General features: G+C 46.3%; 1 protein-coding gene across 1 annotated transcript in view; it reads right to left on the bottom strand.

Annotated features, from left to right (window-relative positions):
* Window positions 1–21,483, bottom strand: part of LOC138527328 (transcription factor E2F5-like) — a 315,036-nt gene that overhangs the window by 58,659 nt on the left and 234,894 nt on the right. The window contains exon 6 of the mRNA XM_069638381.1: window positions 1,418–1,462. Within this exon, the coding sequence (XP_069494482.1) occupies window positions 1,418–1,462 (45 nt within the window). The remainder of the gene's footprint in view (window positions 1–1,417; window positions 1,463–21,483) is intronic.

Raw genomic sequence — 21,483 nt, 5'->3', positions numbered from 1 at the left:
TCCACAATGACATGGAAAGAGGTCTGTTGGTCGTCCGGGACCAGACATTGCCACACAAGTATAATGACAGACGTTTCAAAGGATTTCTTCACCGTTTCACTTAGTTGCAAAGGAGATGTGTAGTAGTCCAGGTAGCAAAGGCCCTTAAGTGCGGATGCTATGCATATGCGCAACGAGCGGAGCAAGACCGCTTGCGTCGTGTGCAGGCATTTGGGACCTAGGTCTCGCATTGAGAGGGTGCTATGCCAAGGAGATCCTCCATCCTTAAGGATGAACAAACGTAGGTGGTTAGTGACCATTAAGCCTGTAATCCGTGCGTTTCCATTCCTACATCACAGCACTAGTATAACTCATGCTTTATGCAAAGCTTGCAATGTGGCTCAATGGAACGAGCCGCTAGCCTAACTTGCAAGCTCAGCAGAGAAAGCTGATGGCCATTGGGTGCAGGAAACAGTCATGAGGCTGAGGAACAGCAGGTAAGATTCCTTAAATCTTGGTCATGTGTGTGGGGCAATAGATCCTGGGATGAACTCTCAAAAGGTTTGGATGTCTTGCAATACTCAGTGATATGATATAGGATATATTTTATGTGTATTGCGCTCATACACAGGACGAGGCAAGGGAGGGGAACAAGGGAGGGCAAAAACAACGATCTTACTAGGCCCAGTGACACTGAGAACGTGCAAGTGCAGAGGAGAAGGAAGGGCAAAGTGCAAGGGAGAGGGGAGAGGTGGAAAGTGCTGAGCAAAGTGCAAATGATGAGCGGTTTTCTGTTGTGGTCTGTCGGGACTAGAGGACCATGGACATGAAAATGTACAGCAAGTCCAACCATCTGGCTGATCCACAAAGGAAGGGGGTGGAGCTGGATATGTGCTAAAGCTAAATACTCTTTACTCCAGGCCTAAACCTAGAAAAATAGGATGAGCTTCAAAATGTTAACAGTTCTGAGAGCAAATTCCCCTTTCTGGTGTGGTTCAAAAGCCTCTAGTCTTTTATTTACTCAGTCTTGAAACATGGAAGACAAACTCTGGCAGAAAATATTCACCCATTGCCACCTACAGCTGAATAGTAAAAAGCCGCAGCATTGCGTACTTGTTCTACGACAAATATAGGTATTTTGCTAGAATGGATTTGCAGGTCATACTAAGCAAACCCTGGTTCACTTCTATTGTGTAACTGCAACACTGCGCTGTCCTACTTCCAATCAGAAATTGTAAATACTAAACCTATTTCCACACAGAGTACATTCATTTGGTTCAAGTTATTCGCACTGTGGCTCGTTTAGCAAATGGTACTGCTTCAGTCCTCAACTAAGCGCCCTTCTCATTCCATAAAAACACAACACACACGCTAGGCCAGAAATGAAAAACCATTACATCTTTTAAAGGAGAGAGGTCGCCAGTACAACAATACTTACCCTGAGAAGACATCAGCTCATCGATGATCTCGGTGATTAGAATTCCTGGGAAAGATGAAGCATTCGGATTAGCATCAAACGACAGTAAAGATTGTGCTCAAGGTACAGTAGCATTTACTGGGCTCCGAGCAGGCCCCTGTGCAATAAGAAGGCCACTTTCTGACGAATCCCACTTTCAAGACTATACAAGAAGGGCTTGATTTTGAAGACTAACTGAATAAAAACCTAGGTCGGTTCACTCCACTTTTTGGAACCACTTAGCCAATCATTCGGTGTAACCCGTTTAATCCAACACTTGGAACCATGTCCCCTTTTTAAAGGTTCGTGGTGTGGGTGCAGGGAGGGTTTTTTTTAAGCAAAGGCTTGCAACCATGGGCAAAGAGGACAGTTTTGGTTATGTTCAAGCATTGCCAGCATTTAGCAGCAGCTGCCCCCATGCTCGCAAGAAGGTGTTACATTTGTCAAGTACGTGCCCAGTACGCATCATATGCCAGAGAATGCTAGCATCTACAAAGCAATGTCACCAGAAGCCCAGGTCTCAGCATTTCAACCAGCTCTTATTCTAAACCCATGTACCCCCAGAAAGGGCCTTTTCCTGTTTTGCAATAGTGACCTTTGCCATTTTGCCCTGGTTAGGATTGTGAAGGTATTTTCACTATAACTGAGGACCCGTCACAAGACGGGTCTGTTAAGGTAACTAAGGTGACTTCGACAACGTTCATTCAAAATTACAAAAGGCGATTACTCGAGCACAGATTAAGAAATGTGTGCTACTATTAATGTAATAATAACATTTTCAAACCAACTATTGTAGCCATAGATACCCATGTTGGACGTGGCGTACAAGGATTTTTCCAGTTATGGTACTGCCTGTGACGACCGGTTTGGGAATTAGGGTTGAGAAAGGGGAAGTCTACCACCACTTAAAATAAACGGGTCAGAGGGACACTCATGAAGCCAACACCGCATAACCTACTAACAAGAAAGAATGAAAGCAAGTCTATGATGAGCAAAACATGCAAAGAGGCATGATCCCCAATACTGCCCCTCGGAGTTGCCATGGATTTCCATATAGGGATAGCCGGTCTACTACACTAGAAGATTTATAGGGGACGCCCGTCTACTACACTAGAAGATTTATAGGGGACGCCCGTCTACTACACTAGAAGATTTATAGGGGACGCCCGTCTACTACACTAGAAGATTTATAGGGGACGCCCGTCTACTACACTAGAAGATTTATAGGGGACGCCCGTCTACTACACTAGAAGATTTATAGGCATAGCTCGTCTACTACACTAGAAGATGTATAGGGATAGCTCGTCTACTACACTAGAAGATTTATAGGGGAAGCCCGTCTACTACACTAGAAGATTTATAGGGGAAGCCTGTCTACTACACTAGAAGATTTATAGGGGAAGCCCGTGTATAGGGGAAGCCCGTCTACTACACTAGAAGATTTATAGGGATAGCCCGTCTACTACACTAGAAGATTTATAGGGTATAGTCTGTCTGCTACACTAGAAGATTTATAGGGATAGCCCGTCTACTACACTAGAAGATTTATAGGGATAGCCCGTCTACTACACTAGAAGATTTATAGGGGAAGCCCGTCTACTACACTAGAAGTAGTATAGGGGAAGCCCGTGTATAGGGGAAGCCCGTCTACTACACTAGAAGATTTATAGGGGAAGCCTGTCTACTACACTAGAAGATTTATAGGGGAAGCCCGTGTATAGGGGAAGCCCGTCTACTACACTAGAAGATTTATAGGGATAGCCCGTCTACTACACTAGAAGATTTATAGGGTATAGTCTGTCTACTACACTAGAAGATTTATAGGCATAGCCCGTCTACTACACTAGAAGATTTATAGGCATAGCCTGTCTACTACACTAGAAGATTTATAGGGGAAGCCCATCTACTACACTAGAAGATTTATAGGGTATTGTCTGTCTACTACACTAGAAGATTTATAGGGGAAGCCCGTCTACTACACTAGAAGATTTATAGGGATAGCCCGTCTACTACACTAGAAGATTTATAGGCATAGCCTGTCTACTACACTAGAAGATTTATAGAGGAAGCCCGCCTACTACACTAGAAGATTTATAGGGTATTGTCTGTCTACTACACTAGAAGATTTATAGGGGAAGCCCGTCTACTACACTAGAAGATTTATAGGTATAGCCTGTCTACTACACTAGAAGATTTATAGGGGAAGCCCGTCTACTACACTAGAAGATTTATAGGGATAGCCCGTCTACTACACTAGAAGATTTAGAGGGATATCCTGTCTATTACACTAGAAGATTTAGAGGGATAGCCCGTCTACTACACTAGAAGATATGTAGGAGAAGCCTGTCTACAACACTAGAAGATGGGATAGCCGGTCTACTACACTAGAAGATTTATAGGGGAAGCCAGTCTACTACACTATAATATTTATAGGGATAGCCTGTCTACTACACTAGAAGATATATGAGGAAAGCCAATGAACTGCACTTAAAAGATATATGCGCGTAGGCTAGATATTGCAGTTCGGAAATTTCTAAGGGTAGCCTGTCTATTGCGCTTCAAGAACTTTATGAGGGTAGGGTGTCTATTTTACAGATGATCTGAACACAGCTACATTAAAGAGAAGGCTCCATCCGAGTCTCAAGGTACATATTGTGGCAGGGCCTGTGTACTGGCCCTGACAAGGGAGGGAGTCCCCCCCTCCCAAATGCGGTGAGTGTGCATGGTGGGGGCACCCTCCCCTCTCCTGCTTACCTGTCACAGCAGTGTGAGGAGTGTCGCTGGAGCCGTGCTGAGGAGAGAGAATGCTGCAGGCCCTGCTGTACAGCGACATGCCAGCGCAGCAGCCCGTTAGGAGAGGGAGGGAGGAGGCGATGCTGTGGGGAAGCGGCATGCGTGATGCTGTCAGCCCCACTAGGGATCTTGTTTTGTATAAATAAAAACCCCACTAGGCTACCAGAGAAGGCCTTTGAATCGACCAGGAAATGTATTACTCAAAAAAGGGCCACGAGACCTTGGCTTCATTACAGCCCATATTGGAATTGAAAAGGGGCAGGGCTTATCAGTCCTCTAAACTCTCCCAGAGCCTTTCCTGTCACCCCTGCAAGTCAAGTAACTGAATGGACAGGATAAGTAGCACATCCTGGGAGAGGGTGGGGTATTTATGAGTGTGTGTGGGTGGGTGTTTGAGTGCAAGTGTGTGTTAGTTGGGCGAGGACAGGAGGCAGTGGAAGATGTCCGAGAGACCAGTGTAGGCGAGAGTGCGGAGGCTATTGTTATGGAGAAGGTATGTGGAGTGTTTGTGAGAGAGTGTGAGTATTAGAGGTAGAGTAGGAGTAGTGGTAGAGGTGGTGGTAGTAACTGGAAGTAAAGTAGGCAGTGGGAGTAGAGAGAAATCAGTGGTAGTCAGTAGTATAGTGGAGAGCAGGGCACTATATATCAGAGTATCTTGGAGTAGTAAAATTAGAAAAAGGGTTGTGGTAATAGCGGAATAGAAACAGTAGTAGAGGAAGAGTGGGAAGAGCTATAGTCAGTGGAACAATAGGAGACGCTATTGTCAGAGAGGAAGGCAAGAAGAGACAATAACAGACGCAGAGGGGTAGTTGGAGGTACAAGTGATAGTGAGACCAGGAGTAAGGATCGAAGTAAGATCAAAGGGTGGAGGTGGAAAGAGTAGTTGGAGATTGGAGGGACAACGTGAGAGACTAGTATAGAGTGGGGCAGGTTCGAAAGGGCGTGAAAGGAGTGAGCGTGACGCTGGACGAAATAAAACACTATATCTTAGCCCTGAGACTATTCAGCAGGAATAGGAGAGGGAAAGCTAGAAGATCCCTAGGGAGTCAGAGCTATCATTAGGGACACCACCACCAGACCTATAAAGAGAGCAGACAGGTAGGTGTTACTATTGGCTAGCATTAACTGCCCTGATAAGGACGCCTGGGGTAAAGGGGGGGGGGGGGAGGCAGAAGAGAGCGAGAAAGAGAATGAGAGAAGGGAGAAGAGAGAAGGGAGAAGAAGAGGGAATGGAGAAGAAGAGAGAAGGGAGGAGAAGAGAAGGGAAAGAGGAGGAGAAGAGAGAAGGGGAGAAAAGAGGGAGAAGAGAGAAAAGGGGAAGAGAGGGGGAGAAAGGGAAATCAGCTGGGCTGCAGATGTATGAAGATATTTTCTCCATGCCGCTAGTGTTCACACCCGTGAAGAACACGAGAATGGCGCGAGCCCTACCTCTTCCCACCCATCGCCCCCCGCCCCGCAGTGACGGATTGAACCATGCTAGAGATTGGGAGAGGAGACGAGCTCTCCCCGCTCCTTATTGGGAATGGAAGCTCGCCCCTTGAATCGCTGAGTGAACCTAGGCGAACCAATAGTGATGCGATTGGAAATGCCTCCCTAAACAAACAGAGGGTCTCAAAGAGTGACATCTTGTTTCTGGATATGCTTCCTATATTTTGAATGGGCGAGGTATCCCTCTTAGTCCTGTCGGGACACTCTCAGGGTCTGAGGGAGGAGGAAAGGGTTGCATCTGCTCAGCCCCGTGCTGGTACTGGGGAGGATGAGGGGAAGGCGACACCCGATCTGATCTGGACTGAATTCAACGAGCATACAAAATGTTTGAGAGCTATTATCATACTTCTGACAAATTTCCAAATTTGGGAGGTGGGGGGGGGGGGGGGCAGGGGTATGGAGGGGGTTTGTGTGAATGTCCGTGCACAAGGAAAACTAACATTGAGACTGGGAAGGATGTGGACAAATTACGGGAGGGCCACTTTGACATGTTCGGAGATCCTAAAGAATATACACCGGTTTTACCCAATTTGGGGAAGCATGATCCCCCTAAAAGCTGTGGGGTACAGGGAGCGGGGAGGAAGGATATTGGTATGTGATGAGCCCGATGGGCAGGTAATGCCTGGCATCTCTAAAAAGGGTTAAAAAAAAAAAGAAAACCCAGAAAGTGATCTCTGGAAAAGGGTCCAACAGGCCCTCCCAAAACTCCTGGCGGATTATGGTAAGGGAGGATGTGGAGTTTGGCCAGTTGTCAGAAGGGGAGGAGGTGGAAAGCCAAGTATTGAGTGACTCCCCCAGTCAGGGAAGAAACCTACCCGCTCTCAATACATTAACGGATGAAATGAAACATAAGGGGAACAAAAATTAAAAAATAAATTAAAAAAAGTACTTAGGAGGCAAACCCACTAATGTGAGTAAAGGGGGTGTCTTGTTCCAACTTTTAAACAAAAAACAAGGGAAAGATGTGAGAATAGGGTCTTGTGCTAAATTAGTCAAAAAGGCTCCCAGCAATAATGTTACGGAAATGTTGGCATTGGGCATAGCTCTTGTTGAAAGCGATGTCGTTGAGGCGATTGACTTGTCCAGCTCAACCGCTGTGGTGAAAGCGGGGTTGATTAACTCATCACCTGGCGCTGACCCTGTAAAAAATGTGTTTAATACGAGTGTGTCTGCGCGTAATGGAGTAGTTGTCTCTGGTACCATTGGGGTATAAAAACCGCAGCAGTGCAGAATACTTACGAATGAGCAGCAGGTGGAAGTGATGGTACGAAATACTTTGAAAAACTTATTAAGAATAGATCCTCAGGGCTCCGTTCAGTTTGCCCCTGGGGGGCATAGAGGTCCTTGGGCGACTCATTTAGAGAAGGAGGATCAGACGCCATTTGAAGCCACAAATATTGCTTCCACCCCCCGCACAGCAATAGATGCAAACGTGGTAGAACAGAAATTGTGGGAGAGTAGGGCGGCACCCACAGTAAGGCCACCACTTGGTATAAGGGAGACTCAGGAATGAACCCCCTCATGTGGGTTTGGGGAATCAAACCCAAATATAGGGGCATCCAAACCTCTGGAGGGATTAAGGAAGGATACTCACCCAGGGTGCGGGTTGGTAGTGATGGATGGGATGTGAGGACTTACAAGTCTGTAAGTAACCGTAAACTGAGCACATGCAATGGAGACAGCCGCATTTCCCGGATGACCCCAGAGCCATCCATTATATGTGTAGCTATGGAGGTCCAGATTCGCTGAACAGATGGAGGGTTTTGGCGCTCCTGAACAAAATTCCGGGCCTGAGATTAATTCTCTCAGCTGACATCAATCTGGTGGATTTTATCCACCCAGATCGCTACAACCATGTCTGTGTAGTCTTATATTCTCGACTAACACACAGGGATTTTACTCAAATACACATTACCTCAAACAGCGGGTATGTGTCCTTTCTGTTATCAGAGAAACACTGTAACACACAAAACAGAGTAAGGAACAAAAGCTTCACCGGAGCTATTTATTATATTGTGCAGTTAATGCAACCCTAACTCTTTCCCTACAGGGAGTACACTATACTAACCCTGCATGATGTTTCTAATCCTCAAAAGCGCTGATGCGCCGACTACCGACAGGGAATGCATGGGGACTATTCTTGCCCTATGTCGAAACAATGGAAAACCTTTTCACAACGAACTTCCACAATAGATTTTATGCATACAAATTTCATACAGCTATGGGTCATTAGCCCAAACAATTAAAACCAAAGCAGTTACGGGAAAACCATTTCCCGGCTGCACCCTTGGATGAAACAGATAGGTCACGTGGGACTCGGCGTCAAACACTCTGACAATTTAATTGCCCTCCGTGAGGTGTCTGGTTGATCCAGGAGTCATTTCTAAAACATTTTTTAAGAATATAAGTGTCACGCAAATTCTCAGCACAACATGCACTCTATGCTCAGCTCTTTTTTTACCGGTGCATGAACCATTCTCCTGTGCGAGAATACATGACACATCTATAAAAGAAAACAGATTCTGTAACATTGATTCAAACAATTTTTGTCTAAAAGTGCATAAGTCCACTTGTGTCACTCTAGATGAGGTGACATCTGTATGTCTGGTCGACCGGTTTCAATGATGTCTTGCGTGTATCCTATTCGTCAGGACCCATTATTGCTTCTTTTGACCCAATCAGCAAGCCCCGTAGGGGCGGGATTGCGATATATCCTGTGGATAAAATGGGAGAACGTCAAAATGACTTCTCTCATATATGGGAAAAAGCATGTGGCATTTCTTACCGGCTCTTATTGATAGAATGAAATAATTTTACTTTCCAATGTACTGAACAAGTCAATTTGTGACATTAAAAAAGAGGCTACCTTCACCCTACCCCATCACCATTAAGTGCATGACATGTCTAACCTGACAAGATCATACCTGTCCAACTGTTTTTATATGCGAAGAAGAGGCACACTCGATTTCGGCAGTGTTGCCAATTTCAGATAGTCAAGTTGGGACGCCTAAGATGGTACTTAGTCTGCAACATAAGAACACTCGCGTTACATTATCTGTGTGTGTGCTCCCAAGGTATTCACCGTCAAAGGGCATGTTGAGGAGCCGGGACTGCACATCAGGAGCAAACCCCGACTTCCGCAACCAGGCAAACCTGCATATTATGGTGCTCGCCGCCATGGACCTACTGACGCATTCAGCTAAGTCCAAACCCGACTGAACGGACTCACATGGCATCCTTACCATCCTGGACCATAGCAAGGAAACCATCCCGTTCGTCCCCTTTGGGAATATGTTCAGCCGCTAACGCAACACAGTTCCACAGAGTGTGTGTGAAACGAGACAAGGCACAAATGGAGTTGGCCGCCTGAAGCGCCATACCACCAGAAGAAAACACTTTCTTCGCCCAGCCATCAAAACGTTTGTCGTCCCTATCAGGAGGGATGGTAGGGTACGACGCCTGCTTTGCCGGGGCCGTGGCCGCCTGCACCACCAAACTCTCCGGAGTGGGGTGCCTGGTCAAGTAGCAGGGGTCGCTACTGGCTGGACGGTATTTTCGCGACAAGGATCTGCCCACCGCCGGGAGACTCTCCGGAGCAGTCCAAGCCGCCGCCACCCTTCTCTGTAAAGCCATATGGAACGGCAGTACCGGATCAGTTGGGGGACCAACATCAAGGATGTCCGTCAGATCATCCTGCACAAACTCCCCTGGGGGAGCAGACCATCCCAGGTACTCAGAAACCCTAGCCATAAGGCGCCGATGCGAGGAATCGGCATGAGAGCCAGGCTCAGGCCGACAAAACTCCACCTCCGGAGAGGTGTCCAGTCCACTGGCATCATGCAGTGACTGTCTCAAATCGTCAAACTGACTATGGCCCGAGACAATTTCATCTGGAACCTGACTAGGAACCAGGCCATCAGAATCCTCATCCGCCTCTGAAATATAGTCCAGGTGGCGAAAAGAAGGCACCCGAGAGTGCTTGCTCTTAACCAGAGCCTTCCTAGGGGGTTCACCCGTGCCACGGGGTACCTCCGACACGAAATGCGTCGAGCGAATCGGCGCCAGCGTCGAGAGAACCGGCATCGGCGCCGAGGAAATCGGCGTCGAGGAAATCGGCATCGACGTCAGATGCAGCGCCTCCAGCATCGGCGGCATCGACACAGCCCTCGAGGCCGGAGCCCCGAGCGTGTCCCTCGACGACCTGAGCGTCGACGGCTTCGACGACTTCCTCGGAGCCGGAGCCTCGAGAAAGCCTGTCGACGCCCTCGACGTCGATGTCTTCCTCGAAGACCTCACAGATGCACACGGTCTCGAACGCGTCGAGGACCGGGACCTGGAACGGGTACGTCGAGAACGAGTCTCCTTGTCCGAACGGGACCTCTCCCGTGACTCGTGCCGACCACTCTTGCGAGCGGTGTCTCTCGACCTCTCACGACCGACCCCACTCGGGGGCGCGGACGGCTTAGTACCCTGCGACTCAAGAATCGCCAGCATTTACTTCCCGAAGGAAGCCCATTCCTCCGGCGTCGCACAGCTGGTGGGGTAAGCGACGTGCCGGGCAGAGTCCTCCGAAGAGGACCTGGAAGACGACCGGTGTCGGCGCTTCCGAGAATGCCTCGAAGAGGCTGAGGAGTGGCGAGACTGACTCCTAGAAGGAGACCACGAGACTTCCGACGATGACGCGGAGAGTCACTACTCGAATCATCCGTCGAAAGCCCCGCAGATTTTGACTTCCAGGGCTTGGACACCCGACCTACCGACAACAACTTCTTACGTTCGCGTAAGGCTTTGGACGTGATCCACTGGCAGTCGATACAGTGATCCGTGTCGTGGGCCTCCCCGAGGCACCAGAGGCAGGCGTCGTGTGAGTCCGTCACCGACATCTTGGACCCAACACTCCCCGCACTTCTTGAAACCCGGACGCGGGGTCGAAGACGAAGTAGAAGACATCTTCACACGAAGGATTGTCACAAAACGAACAGGTTCGAAGAACCGAGAACAACAGAACTCCAAAGAGTCGAGGCGTGAACCGAGAATCACGAAGCAACACGTTCGTGGAAAAAACGGAACTGAGGCTACGGGCGTCGTGCGTCCTACTTATCACATCGGATGACGTCGGACGAGGTCCTCAACGACGGCGCATCGACGTCATCGACGCAGACGCCGAAAAAAGTTTCCGAAGCAGCACAGCTGTGTTGATTACATGTCATAGATATGGAATACGTCGGAGGACCCAATCCCCTCGAATGATACTTATCGCCATCTTGAATACTCTCGAACACCATCAAAACATCCAAGGATGGCTGATACTAATTATCTTGCCTACGCAGAAGACTTGGTTGAAGGGATATTGGCCAATCCATTCCTCCTGGGGTTGAACGTACCAGGACAGAGAAATACAGACTCAGATGAATGGAATGAGGTTGAGATCCTGAGGAAAAAGATCATAAGGGCCGAATTACATGGGGCCCTTATGACTGAGTACCTTCGGGCGCATGCAGCACCAAATGGCCTTATTATCAGGATCGAACCACAGATCTTTTTGGAACATCTCCAGTTCCGCAAGGACTGGTCATTTATTGCAAATAAATGTACACGGGACTGGCTCATCTTGATAATTAATACTGCAAAATCCATTGCAGATAATCTGGTAAAAGAACTGGAAACTAAACTTTCCGCAATTAAAGATTTGGTTGATATTGAGGCCTTCAAGACTAGGTTGGCTGCACTAGACGCCTCTCTTAAAGAATTCAAAGAAATGAATATGGCAAGGAAAATCCTTAAGCTGAAAAAAGATCTTGCAGCATTTGAACATGCAAAAGTATATCCCTACACATACGAGGAGTATTACACACCAGAGGCCAAATTGGCGAGACGGAATGCCTATCTAGCTAATCCACCAGGCGGATATAGGAACCAGAGAAATAACAGCTCTGCCTCCTCTAACAATTCCAGCAATGGGTCCACCAACAACGGTGCCCAGGGACAGGGCAATAGAGGCCAAGGCCGCCAAAGACAGCAAGTACACTTCAATCCACAAGGTTTTCAGGGAAACTATGGAGGGGGTTTCATGCAACCACAACAACAAGCACCCCATTTTTTAGGCCCACGCGGGGGCAACAGAGGCAGGCCCAGGTGGCAGATGTTTTCACCGAAGGTGACGCGGAGCAAGAGGGGGCAGAACTTCCCACAGCCAGCATTTCCCCAATTATGAATTTCTCACGACACCAACTAACTGATGCCAAAGAACAAATACTACAGAAGGGTCTATCATTTATTCCAACGGCCAGGTATGACCCGTTCCAGACCCACATAGAGCTCACACAGCTCATGCGGAAAATCCGGTTGAAACAAGTCTTTACAGATCATGAAGAATTACAATTGGCTGAAGATACTGGACTCCGGCCACCGTCAAAGTTCATTCCACCGTCATAATAATACACCTGAGTCAATAACCTTCGAGCAAGCTCTAATGAAAAAATTAGAAGTACTAGAACAAAGTCTGCCATTCATTAACAACAACTGCACAAAGGAGCAATTGCTAGCATTGAATGATCTGGCTAAGAATGATGCCATCATAATAAAACCAGCTGATAAGGGTGGGGGGACGGTGATCATGAACCAGGAAGACTATGGGATCATGGTTGACAATCTTTTGAAAGATGGCAGAAGTTACCGCAAACTGCCAGGAGACCCTACGCAAGCCATCTGTAATCTAATTGCACCCCTGGTTGAAGAAGCACTAGCAGGCGAATTAGTGACCAGTAAAGAAGCTGCTTTTCTCACACAGCCACATCCAAGAATTCCCGCGTTTTATGCCTTACCTAAGGTTCACAAGGGCATCTCCCCGATTCCTGGGAGACCCATTGTGTCAGGAATACCATCGATTTTGGAACCCTTGTCCCAATATGTGGACTGGTTCCTGCGGGATGACATATCGAAGATGACCTTTTATGTCAAAGATTCTACGGGAATGCTTGTCCTTATTGACAACTTGCCCTTTGACAGCACCAACCAGTGGCTGGTAACCATGGATGTGGAATCCCTGTATACGAGTATACCTCAATTGGAGACGACTGATATGGTTAGGCGGCATCTTTCACACAAAGATGACCTCAGGAGGGGCCATGTTGAATTCATTACAGCCCTCACAGAAATAGCACTGACCAAAAATGTCTTCCTCTGTAATGAGCAATTCTACCAACAAATCTCCGGAACAGCAATGGGGGCCACATTCGCCCCAAGTTTGGCGAACCTTTATGTAGATCCCTTCGAGAAAGAAATCATCTACCCTGCCACCAATCCATTTCTGAAAAACATCAAAGTGTGGCGGAGGTATATTGATGATATTTTTATCATCTTTGAGGGAGATGAGACGACATTACAGGAGTTCCATCAATGGATCAATGAACAAAACCCCTTCTTGAAGTTCACTTTGGAACTGTAGCAAAACGGAAACACACTTCCTGGACCTCCATGCGTTAGCAGAAGATGGTGGCTTAGTCTCCAAGGTCTACAAAAAATCTACTGACCGTAATGCACTATTAAATTATGGAAGTTACCATCCACGTGCTTTATGGGATAATCTGCCTTTTGGGCAATTTTTACGTTACAGGCGAACCTGTACGAAAGTTGCCGATTATCAACAACAATCGGGAGAGTTAAAATCACAACTTCTTCGAAGAGGATATCCCAAAAAAATTGTCAAAGATACCCAGAAACGGGCAAGGAATATACCACGGACTACTACCTTACAACAACACGGAAAACCCGCCCAAGGGACGTCTATTGTGGCAGTCCTAAACTACTCTCCAATCTTCAACACTCTGAAAAGAGAAATTAAGCGACTGTGGCCTATCCTTAATACCGGCAAATTGGAATGGTCATTGCCCACCTTTGCGATCAAACGGAGAAGGAACATCCGGGACAGCCTGGTCCATACTTTGACAGACCCAAAGCGTGGTGGAAATGCTAATAATCTCTGGAATGTACCCACCGCGGTGGGACATAACCCATGTGGGATGTGTAGCATGTGTAAACAGACCACAAGAAGTGTATCCATTGACATAGGGTGGAAGACACCATGGATGCAGAGGCATTTAAGAAATTGCAATAGTCGAGGTGTCATCTACTTGATTAGTTGCCCGTGCAATTTAAAATATATTGGGATGACAACTCGCCCAATCAGAACACGCCTAATCGAACATAAGTCCTGTATAAGGACCAAAAAAATCACTGCACCACTTGTGGTCCATTTGAATGCAGAACATCACACAGAGAATGATTTCAAATGGACAATCCTCGAGAAAGTATGGCCACCCCGCAGAGGGGGTAATTTTCATGACATACTTCTAAAGAAGGAACAGTGGATTTTTCGTCTGGACACAGTCAGACACAGGCCTAATGAAGAAATTCAGTGGAATACACTGGCCTTGATGAAGTAGATGGAACACTAGGCCTTCACTTTTATTCACGTTGTCTCTCTCCATTTCGCCCCACAAAATGGGTAATTTCTCCCCCCCCCCCTCCTTGTACTTGAGGTGTCTCCATATATCTAGCAATAAGTTGGGGCCATATATTTGCCGCTAAACCAGAATTTCGGGCTTCCACCCACTGTGTCCCCCCCCCTCCTTCGCATGAGGTCCCCCTCATGCATTAGATGTGTTCTTACGGAATTCGAACATTATGTGTAGGGAGAACTAATGATTCTCTGACTGTTTGGGATATCCGTCACTTTAACACAGTATCGTTGCCAGTAGACTCAAGTGAGAAACCTTATGAGAATTGGCCTTTCCCTTACATGCTTTTTAACCGAGATATGGCCGCGGGAACACGCTATGTTTCCCAACCAAAAATGGCCGCCGGGACATGTGACCCTGCGGTGGGCTTCTATTGGCCACTGACAAGACCATCCTCCGTTGTCAGTGTATGCACAAGACGCGGAGAAGATCACCAGCGTCTATCGCGAGGAACGCCATTAGCGTCCACCGCGAAGAAACGAAACTGAAGAAATTGCGAAGGGAAAACTAGAACTTAACAAGTAAGAATGACTGGGACATGCTAACCAGATTATGTGCATGTTCCCACTATAGAAGAAATGGAAATGGGTTCCTGGCGCCGCACTAATCCCCTTAAAAACATACGATCGGATTTTCCCAGCGGGTGAGGTTGTCTTGTTAAGTTCATACAAATGCACATAATGGGTTTCACCCGGGCACACGCGAATCTGAATAGGCACATGTTGATGAGCCCTAGGAAGCGGAAAGGGGTTGTTAGTCCTTGTAATATGCTTGTTTGAAATTTAAAACAAGATTGCACTACTGGGTGCGATGTGAGCAGTTAGGTTTAATAAGTGCACACGATGGGGTCGTGGGGGCACGACCACCAGGAGATATAAACGAGCAGTCAGCACTTGGTGAATGCACCGGCAATATGGGCTTCTCCCACTTAACATAGATAAACATAAAACATCGAAGAAAAGATTTATTCCGATTAAGGCTCTGCAATTCCCTTTCTTGCAGGACCCCTTCAAAAGCATCACGAATAAGGTTGCGAGACCACAAGAAGCTCATCTCATCAAAGGGATGTTTATGAGTGGCGAGGTAAATAGATTTACAACTGTGGGGATAATATATTTCAGGACAAGGTGATGTGATACCTTGGGAGCACACACACAGACAATGTAACACGAGTGTTCTTATGTTGCAGACTAAGTACCATCTTAGGCGTCCCAACTTGACTATCTGAACGTGGCAACACTGCCGAAATCGAGTGTGCCTCTTCTTCGCATATACAAACAGTTGGACAGGTATGATCTCGTCAGGTTAGACATGTCATGCACTTAATGGTGATGGGGTAGGGTGAAGATAGCCTCTTTTTTAATGTCACAAATTGACTTGTTCAGTACATTGGAAAGTAAAATTATTTCATTCTATCAATAAGAGCCAGTAAGAAATGCCACATGCTTTTTCCCATATATGAGAGAAGTCATTTTGATGTTCTCCCATTTTATCCACAGGATATGTCACAATGCCGCCCCTACGGGGCTTGCTGATTGGGTCAAAAGAAGCAATAATGGGTCCTGACGAATAGGATACACGCAAGACATCATTGAAACCGGTCGACCAGACATACAGATGTCACCTCATCTAGAGTGAGACAAGTGGACTTATGCACTTTTAGACAAAAATTGTTTGAATCAATGTTACAGAATCTATGTTTTCTTTTATAGATGTGTCATGTATTCTCGCACAGGAGAATGGTTCATGCACCGGTAAAAAAAGAGCTGAGCATAGAGTGCATGTTGTGCTGAGAATTTGCGCAACACTTATATTCTTAAAAAAATGTTTTAGAAATGACTCCTGGATCAACCAGACACCTCACGGAGGGCAATTAAATTGTCAGAGTGTTTGACGCCGAGTCCCACGTGACCTATCTGTTTCATCCAAGGGTGCAGCCGGGAAATGGTTTTCCCGTAACTGCTTTGGTTTTAATTGTTTGGGCTAATGACCCATAGCTGTATGAAATTTGTATGTATAAAATCTATTGTGGAAGTTCGTTGTGAAAAGGTTTTCCATTGTTTCGACATAGGGCAAGAATAGTCCCCATGCATTCCCTGCCGGTAGTCGGCGCATCAGCGCTTTTGAGGGTTAGAAACATCATGCAGGGTTAGTATAGTGTACTCCCTGTAGGAAAAGAGTTAGGGTTGCATTAACTGCACAATATAATAAATAGCTCCGGTGAAGCTTTTGTTCCTTACTCTGTTTTGTGTGTTACAGTCTTATATTCTCGACCAATCTATGAAGCCTCTGGATTCTAGAGGAGTTCGGTATCGTTGCAGCTCTCCTGAACTCTGTTCCACCCTTACGAAATAATCCATTATCTGCATCCAGGATACTTGGCTGACTGCCCCCTTTTTCTTGTATGGCTTTGAGGTTCGCTTTCAATTGGCATCTAGGGGTCGGTGTGGAAGACTGCCGGGGGGTGTCAGATTGTAATCTTGGGAGATTTAAATGCTGAAATTATGGGGGTGGGGTGAAAGGTTCACGTCCAGAAAGGGATTTGGGACGATTAACATCTATAAACGATAATCATCACAATCTTATTGTGTGTGGGGGGGGGGGGGGGCGGGTTCTAGAAAGAAGCTGCAAGGACAATTGTGGTAGAACCTCTTCCTTACGGGGGGATTGTACTCAGTGAATGATCTCTTAAATTCATCCGTTGATTCATTCACATGGACGGATGGGACTCGGTTCTGCACAAGAGACTATATTTTCATGTCCAAGTCCATGATTGATACAGTTCAGGCTTTTAACCTAAAGAAGTCAGTCTGCAGTGATCACCTGATGTTAGAAGTAATCTTATCAGGGGGGATTGCAACCCATCCTCACAGCATATATGATGCTCCCCTTTCTATTAACAACGCCAAGTCTAGAATCTCTTGGCATAAGAAGAATGTTGCGAAACTTAATGCAGCATTTCTAGCCAATTTGAATACATCTAGACTTGATACTAAACTGGCTCAGTATTCACTAGCGCAATTCGGCACGCACATGGAATTTCTTATAAATAAAGCTGTAAAAACCACCCAAAGATCACATAGGAGAGCGTGCCACATCCATACGTTTGACAGTAAAGTGCAAGCAAAGAAAAACCTGAGCCATAAAGCCGTTGAGTATATATTAAAATCTTCTTTAGCCTAAGAAATTAAATTAAAAAGGTATAAGGAAAGAAAAAACTAGATAATAAAATTGGTTAAAGGGCCATCAGGCACACCTGTCTCAAGCAGATAGTGAAGAGCTGTTTAAGGCCCTGAAGCATGGGACATCTAGACAATTCTGGGATCTAATAAACGCCATGGAAAACTCCCAACTCTCGGCCCAAACCCCTGTTATTTCAGAGGAAGTTTGGGAGGGTCATTTCAGTTCACTGTATGCAGTGAGCAGGCGTGCTCAGCCGGGGCTGGAGGGCGTAAAAGATCCTTCATGGGATATAGAGTTTTCCATAGAAGAAATCAAACATCCAATTACGAAAGCTAGTCCTTCTAGAGCTGCTGGCCCTAATCAGCTTTGTAATGCGACCTTGAATGGAAACCTGGACTTGTGGGCAATGGCCCTATATCTGTTTTTTCAGATATAATTTCCACCAGGTCTATACCTACATCTTGGTGTTAGGGAGAATTCTCTGTTAAGGCTAATTTCCTAAAGCTAGCGAGTCCCCCAGCAGCTTTGCAGGATTTTTGGGGTTTATTTTTTTCTCCTGCTAAGAGTGAGACTCTTTTTCTCCCACTCTTAGACATGATTTGAGATATCCTTTGACTTTGTAATGTGTTTTATGGGCTATGGGGTCTTTTACTCCATAGGGTTTCATGTGGTTTTTGGTAAGTGTGTTACACAGCACCCTAAGTGCAGTAACACAGGGGTGTCATAGTAACCCCCAAACATAGACTCCATACCCTGGGACTGACTACTGTCTCCCAAGGCATGTAAAGTCACCATTGACTTTAGTCTTAAATTGGGAACAGAACCAGTACAAACCATCATATTGTGGAAGTACTGGTAGGGGTAATTCGATTGCCCCTGGGTCTGTTTTTCGAGGGGGCACTATGCAGTCCCCCCTCGTCGAGTTTCTGGCTGGTGGCAGTGGTTACCACGCAAAATATTCCTTAAGAATATTTACTATGGGATTTTCCCATTCATTTTAAACGCACCACTTTTTGGTGCAATGTTAAAGATACCGCCGGGTTATTTAATATTTATTCCCCGGTTGGGTCTTTTCGCCAGGACTCGGTTTTAAAATGGTGTTTGTTCGCCTCTGTAACTGCAACCCAAGTCAAGCCCTTTGTTCCACTTTTTGGCGGGCTTCTACACAGAAGCCTCCAAAAGTGGTGCCACTCTGTCTGGGTATACAGGATGTGTGGGAGGGGGGCTTAGGCACCCTTGACTGAGTTGCCTCGGCAACTCAAGTCGCACTCTTGTGTGATTAGCATGTTTGAGCGACAGCTAGGACTGATGAATGGGGGTTTTCTGCATAAAAGCAGGGTTATGGGGACTGGGACTTCAGACGTCGCCACAGGACCAAAGAATCCAAAGAGGGAGAAGCTGAGCCACCTGCTACAACGACACCACCGGTGGAGCCCTGCTGAACCAACTCACCACTTCTTCCAACGACCGAGGAGATCTTCATCCCGAAGAGTCGTCTTCCTTTGACTGGTGGGGATAACCAGTTTGCCCGCCTTTTCGCCTTCCCGGATCATCTGGTGGCCGCCTTGCCTGTGCCAAGCACCCCGGCAACCGGGATACCACGTTTTACCACTACTGCGAATAAAAGGGTAGTACCTTTTAACCGGAGAACTCCGCGGCTGGTTTCTTCCCTGGCAGTGCAACAACCTTCAGCTTTCCTCCACGTCGAGATCTTCTCTTTCCCTGGACGACGCTGCGACTTGCACCCACTGCCAGGAACAACTGCCCCCGCTGGAGGATTCTCTCCACTTTCAAGGTATGTGTCCGCCTGGCCTCCCTCGCAACGGTCTGTGTGGGGTGTCTCGTAAATCCTCAATTTAGCACTTGGGTTGGCCCTAGGCTGGCTAACTGAACTTTCCTGAGCTGAACTAATCCCTTTTTAAACTCTCTGCAAGACTTTTCATGCCTTTTAAACTGTGTGATCTTGGGCGCATTGGTGTTCTACACTCTCTAAGAGGGAGCCGGGCCTCTGAACTTTTTGCTCACAAGTAGACTGACTTTACTGCCTTGCTGAGTGCTTCTAAAGTGTTGTGGTCTTTTCTAATTTCTGCCTTTTCCCTCCCTTTTTTGATAACTCATTGGAGTGCCATCTTTAGTTAAGAACTCACCTCTGTCTGAAAATAAGTGGTGTTAACTAAAACTTGTCTAATACGGAATAAGGGATGTATATATATTAATAGTGACTGTGTTTTGAACTTGCTTAGTGCTGGAGTGTTTCTAAGTGTGTCTTTAAATAAATAATTATATACTTGATACCAAAGCTCTGGTCAGTGTTTGCTTGTGCTACTGTATTTTGGTACCTATCTTGTATACTCTATATACTGTCTAACTCTTCTTGAGAGAAGTCTGGCTGCTCAGCCACAGCTACCAGGTAAATCTGGGTGGTACAGACTGCTACCAATTGGGTTTACTGCCAACACCTGTAGTCTTAAGCCTTTTGCAGTGGTGCCTAAGGGAACTGCACAGGTTTCTGCCTAACACTTGGCACTTCTCTCTCGTTGTGCCCATCTATAAAAAGGTGACAGGGCCCGTCCCTCTAATTATAGACCCATTGCGTTGCTGGACGTTGAGTCCAAAATCTTTGCGAGCATTCTACACATCGAGGACTGGTCGGAGAGCTCTAACACATCACCCCAGCAAATTCACTTTAGAAAAGAGGTCATCACTGAGGCGCGAGGTCTGCTATTGACAATCATGCAGGAAAAGGCATGGAAGGATGAGAGTACCCCCCCCCCCCATCTACGTTGCAGCCGTGGACTCTGGCCTTTGATCTTGTAGATAGAAAAACGTTATGGCTGAAATGATCGAATATGGGTATTCCAGCAGGGCTTCTCTCTATCCTGATCCAGCTACATAAGATCGGTTATTCGGGTCCGACTTAATAAAGAAGGAGTACTATCTTATCCCATCAACATTTCTAACGGGCTGCACCAAGGATGCATCTTCATGGCAGACGTGGGTAGAGAATTGGAGAAGGCAGCATTTGCATCCCCTAAGATAGAGGGTGTCAAATTCTGTTAGACAGTATATGTGGATGACTTACTGTTATTGGATGATACCCCTAGAGACCTGCAGCATCTGTTAAATGCTTTCAGTGAATATGTTGGAAGGAATGCCCGAAAATAGATGCGAAGAAGACAGTAATAATGAGACTTCGTAGTCGCACAACTGTATTGGGCTCTGCATGGTTCCTGAGTCATGGGAAGTTAGCTGTTAGGACTTAGGGTTCCCTATTTTTACGAATATCAAAAACTATTACAGACAGTATCTGGAGGGGAAAGTGGCTAAACAAATAACTCGCATGAAAAAAAGTCGATCACATGTATGGGAAATTCTCACGACTTCCAGGTCTTCGCTGCATCATTCTAAGATTCCCCCGCAATTGTGTTACGGTTTAGAATTCTTCCCTCCGTGGTCAAGGCGGGAGCTTTAGAATTATGAAGAACAAATTTGGCGGTCTATATTTTACTGTCTCCCTAAGTCAGTCCCATACGTAGCTATTCATTACGAATTGGGTATACAGTCATTAAAAAGCCTCGTCTATTGGAGAGGATTGTCTCTTTGTAGGAAATTATGTATGAGCTCCAATAATACACTGTATGCAAGAACGGGTTAATGGGTTATGTCATGACCAACCTGAGTTGGGATTCTTGTCCGAGTTGAAAGCAAAATGTTGCGTCACTTTAGGGAATTTGGGCCCAACTTTCGAATCCTTGGCATCCAATGCCGCAAGAGTTAAAAAGCAGCTGCAATATGCTGATTGGGCTAAAACAACAGAGCTGTTTCAAACACAAAGATATGGTACCAAATGGTCTCACTATAAAAAATAAAATGGGATGTTTGGAAACATATTTTATGCAATTTCCGGGCAAGAAAAGACAAATGGATTTTATGAGATTCCGGTTTAATGTTCTTAAGGCGGGGGCGATTAATGATGTAAGGGGGGGCTTTCCCTTGGCTCGTGTCTCTGCAGATTTTATAAATCAGCAAATGATGGAATGTGTGGCACTGAGAAATGGTCGATCC

This window comes from Ambystoma mexicanum, chromosome 14 (genome assembly GCF_040938575.1).
Source record: "Ambystoma mexicanum isolate Mex_15411 chromosome 14, UKY_AmexF1_1, whole genome shotgun sequence".
Lineage (NCBI taxonomy): Eukaryota > Metazoa > Chordata > Amphibia > Caudata > Ambystomatidae > Ambystoma > Ambystoma mexicanum.
This window is presented reverse-complemented; position numbering and strand designations above follow the sequence as displayed.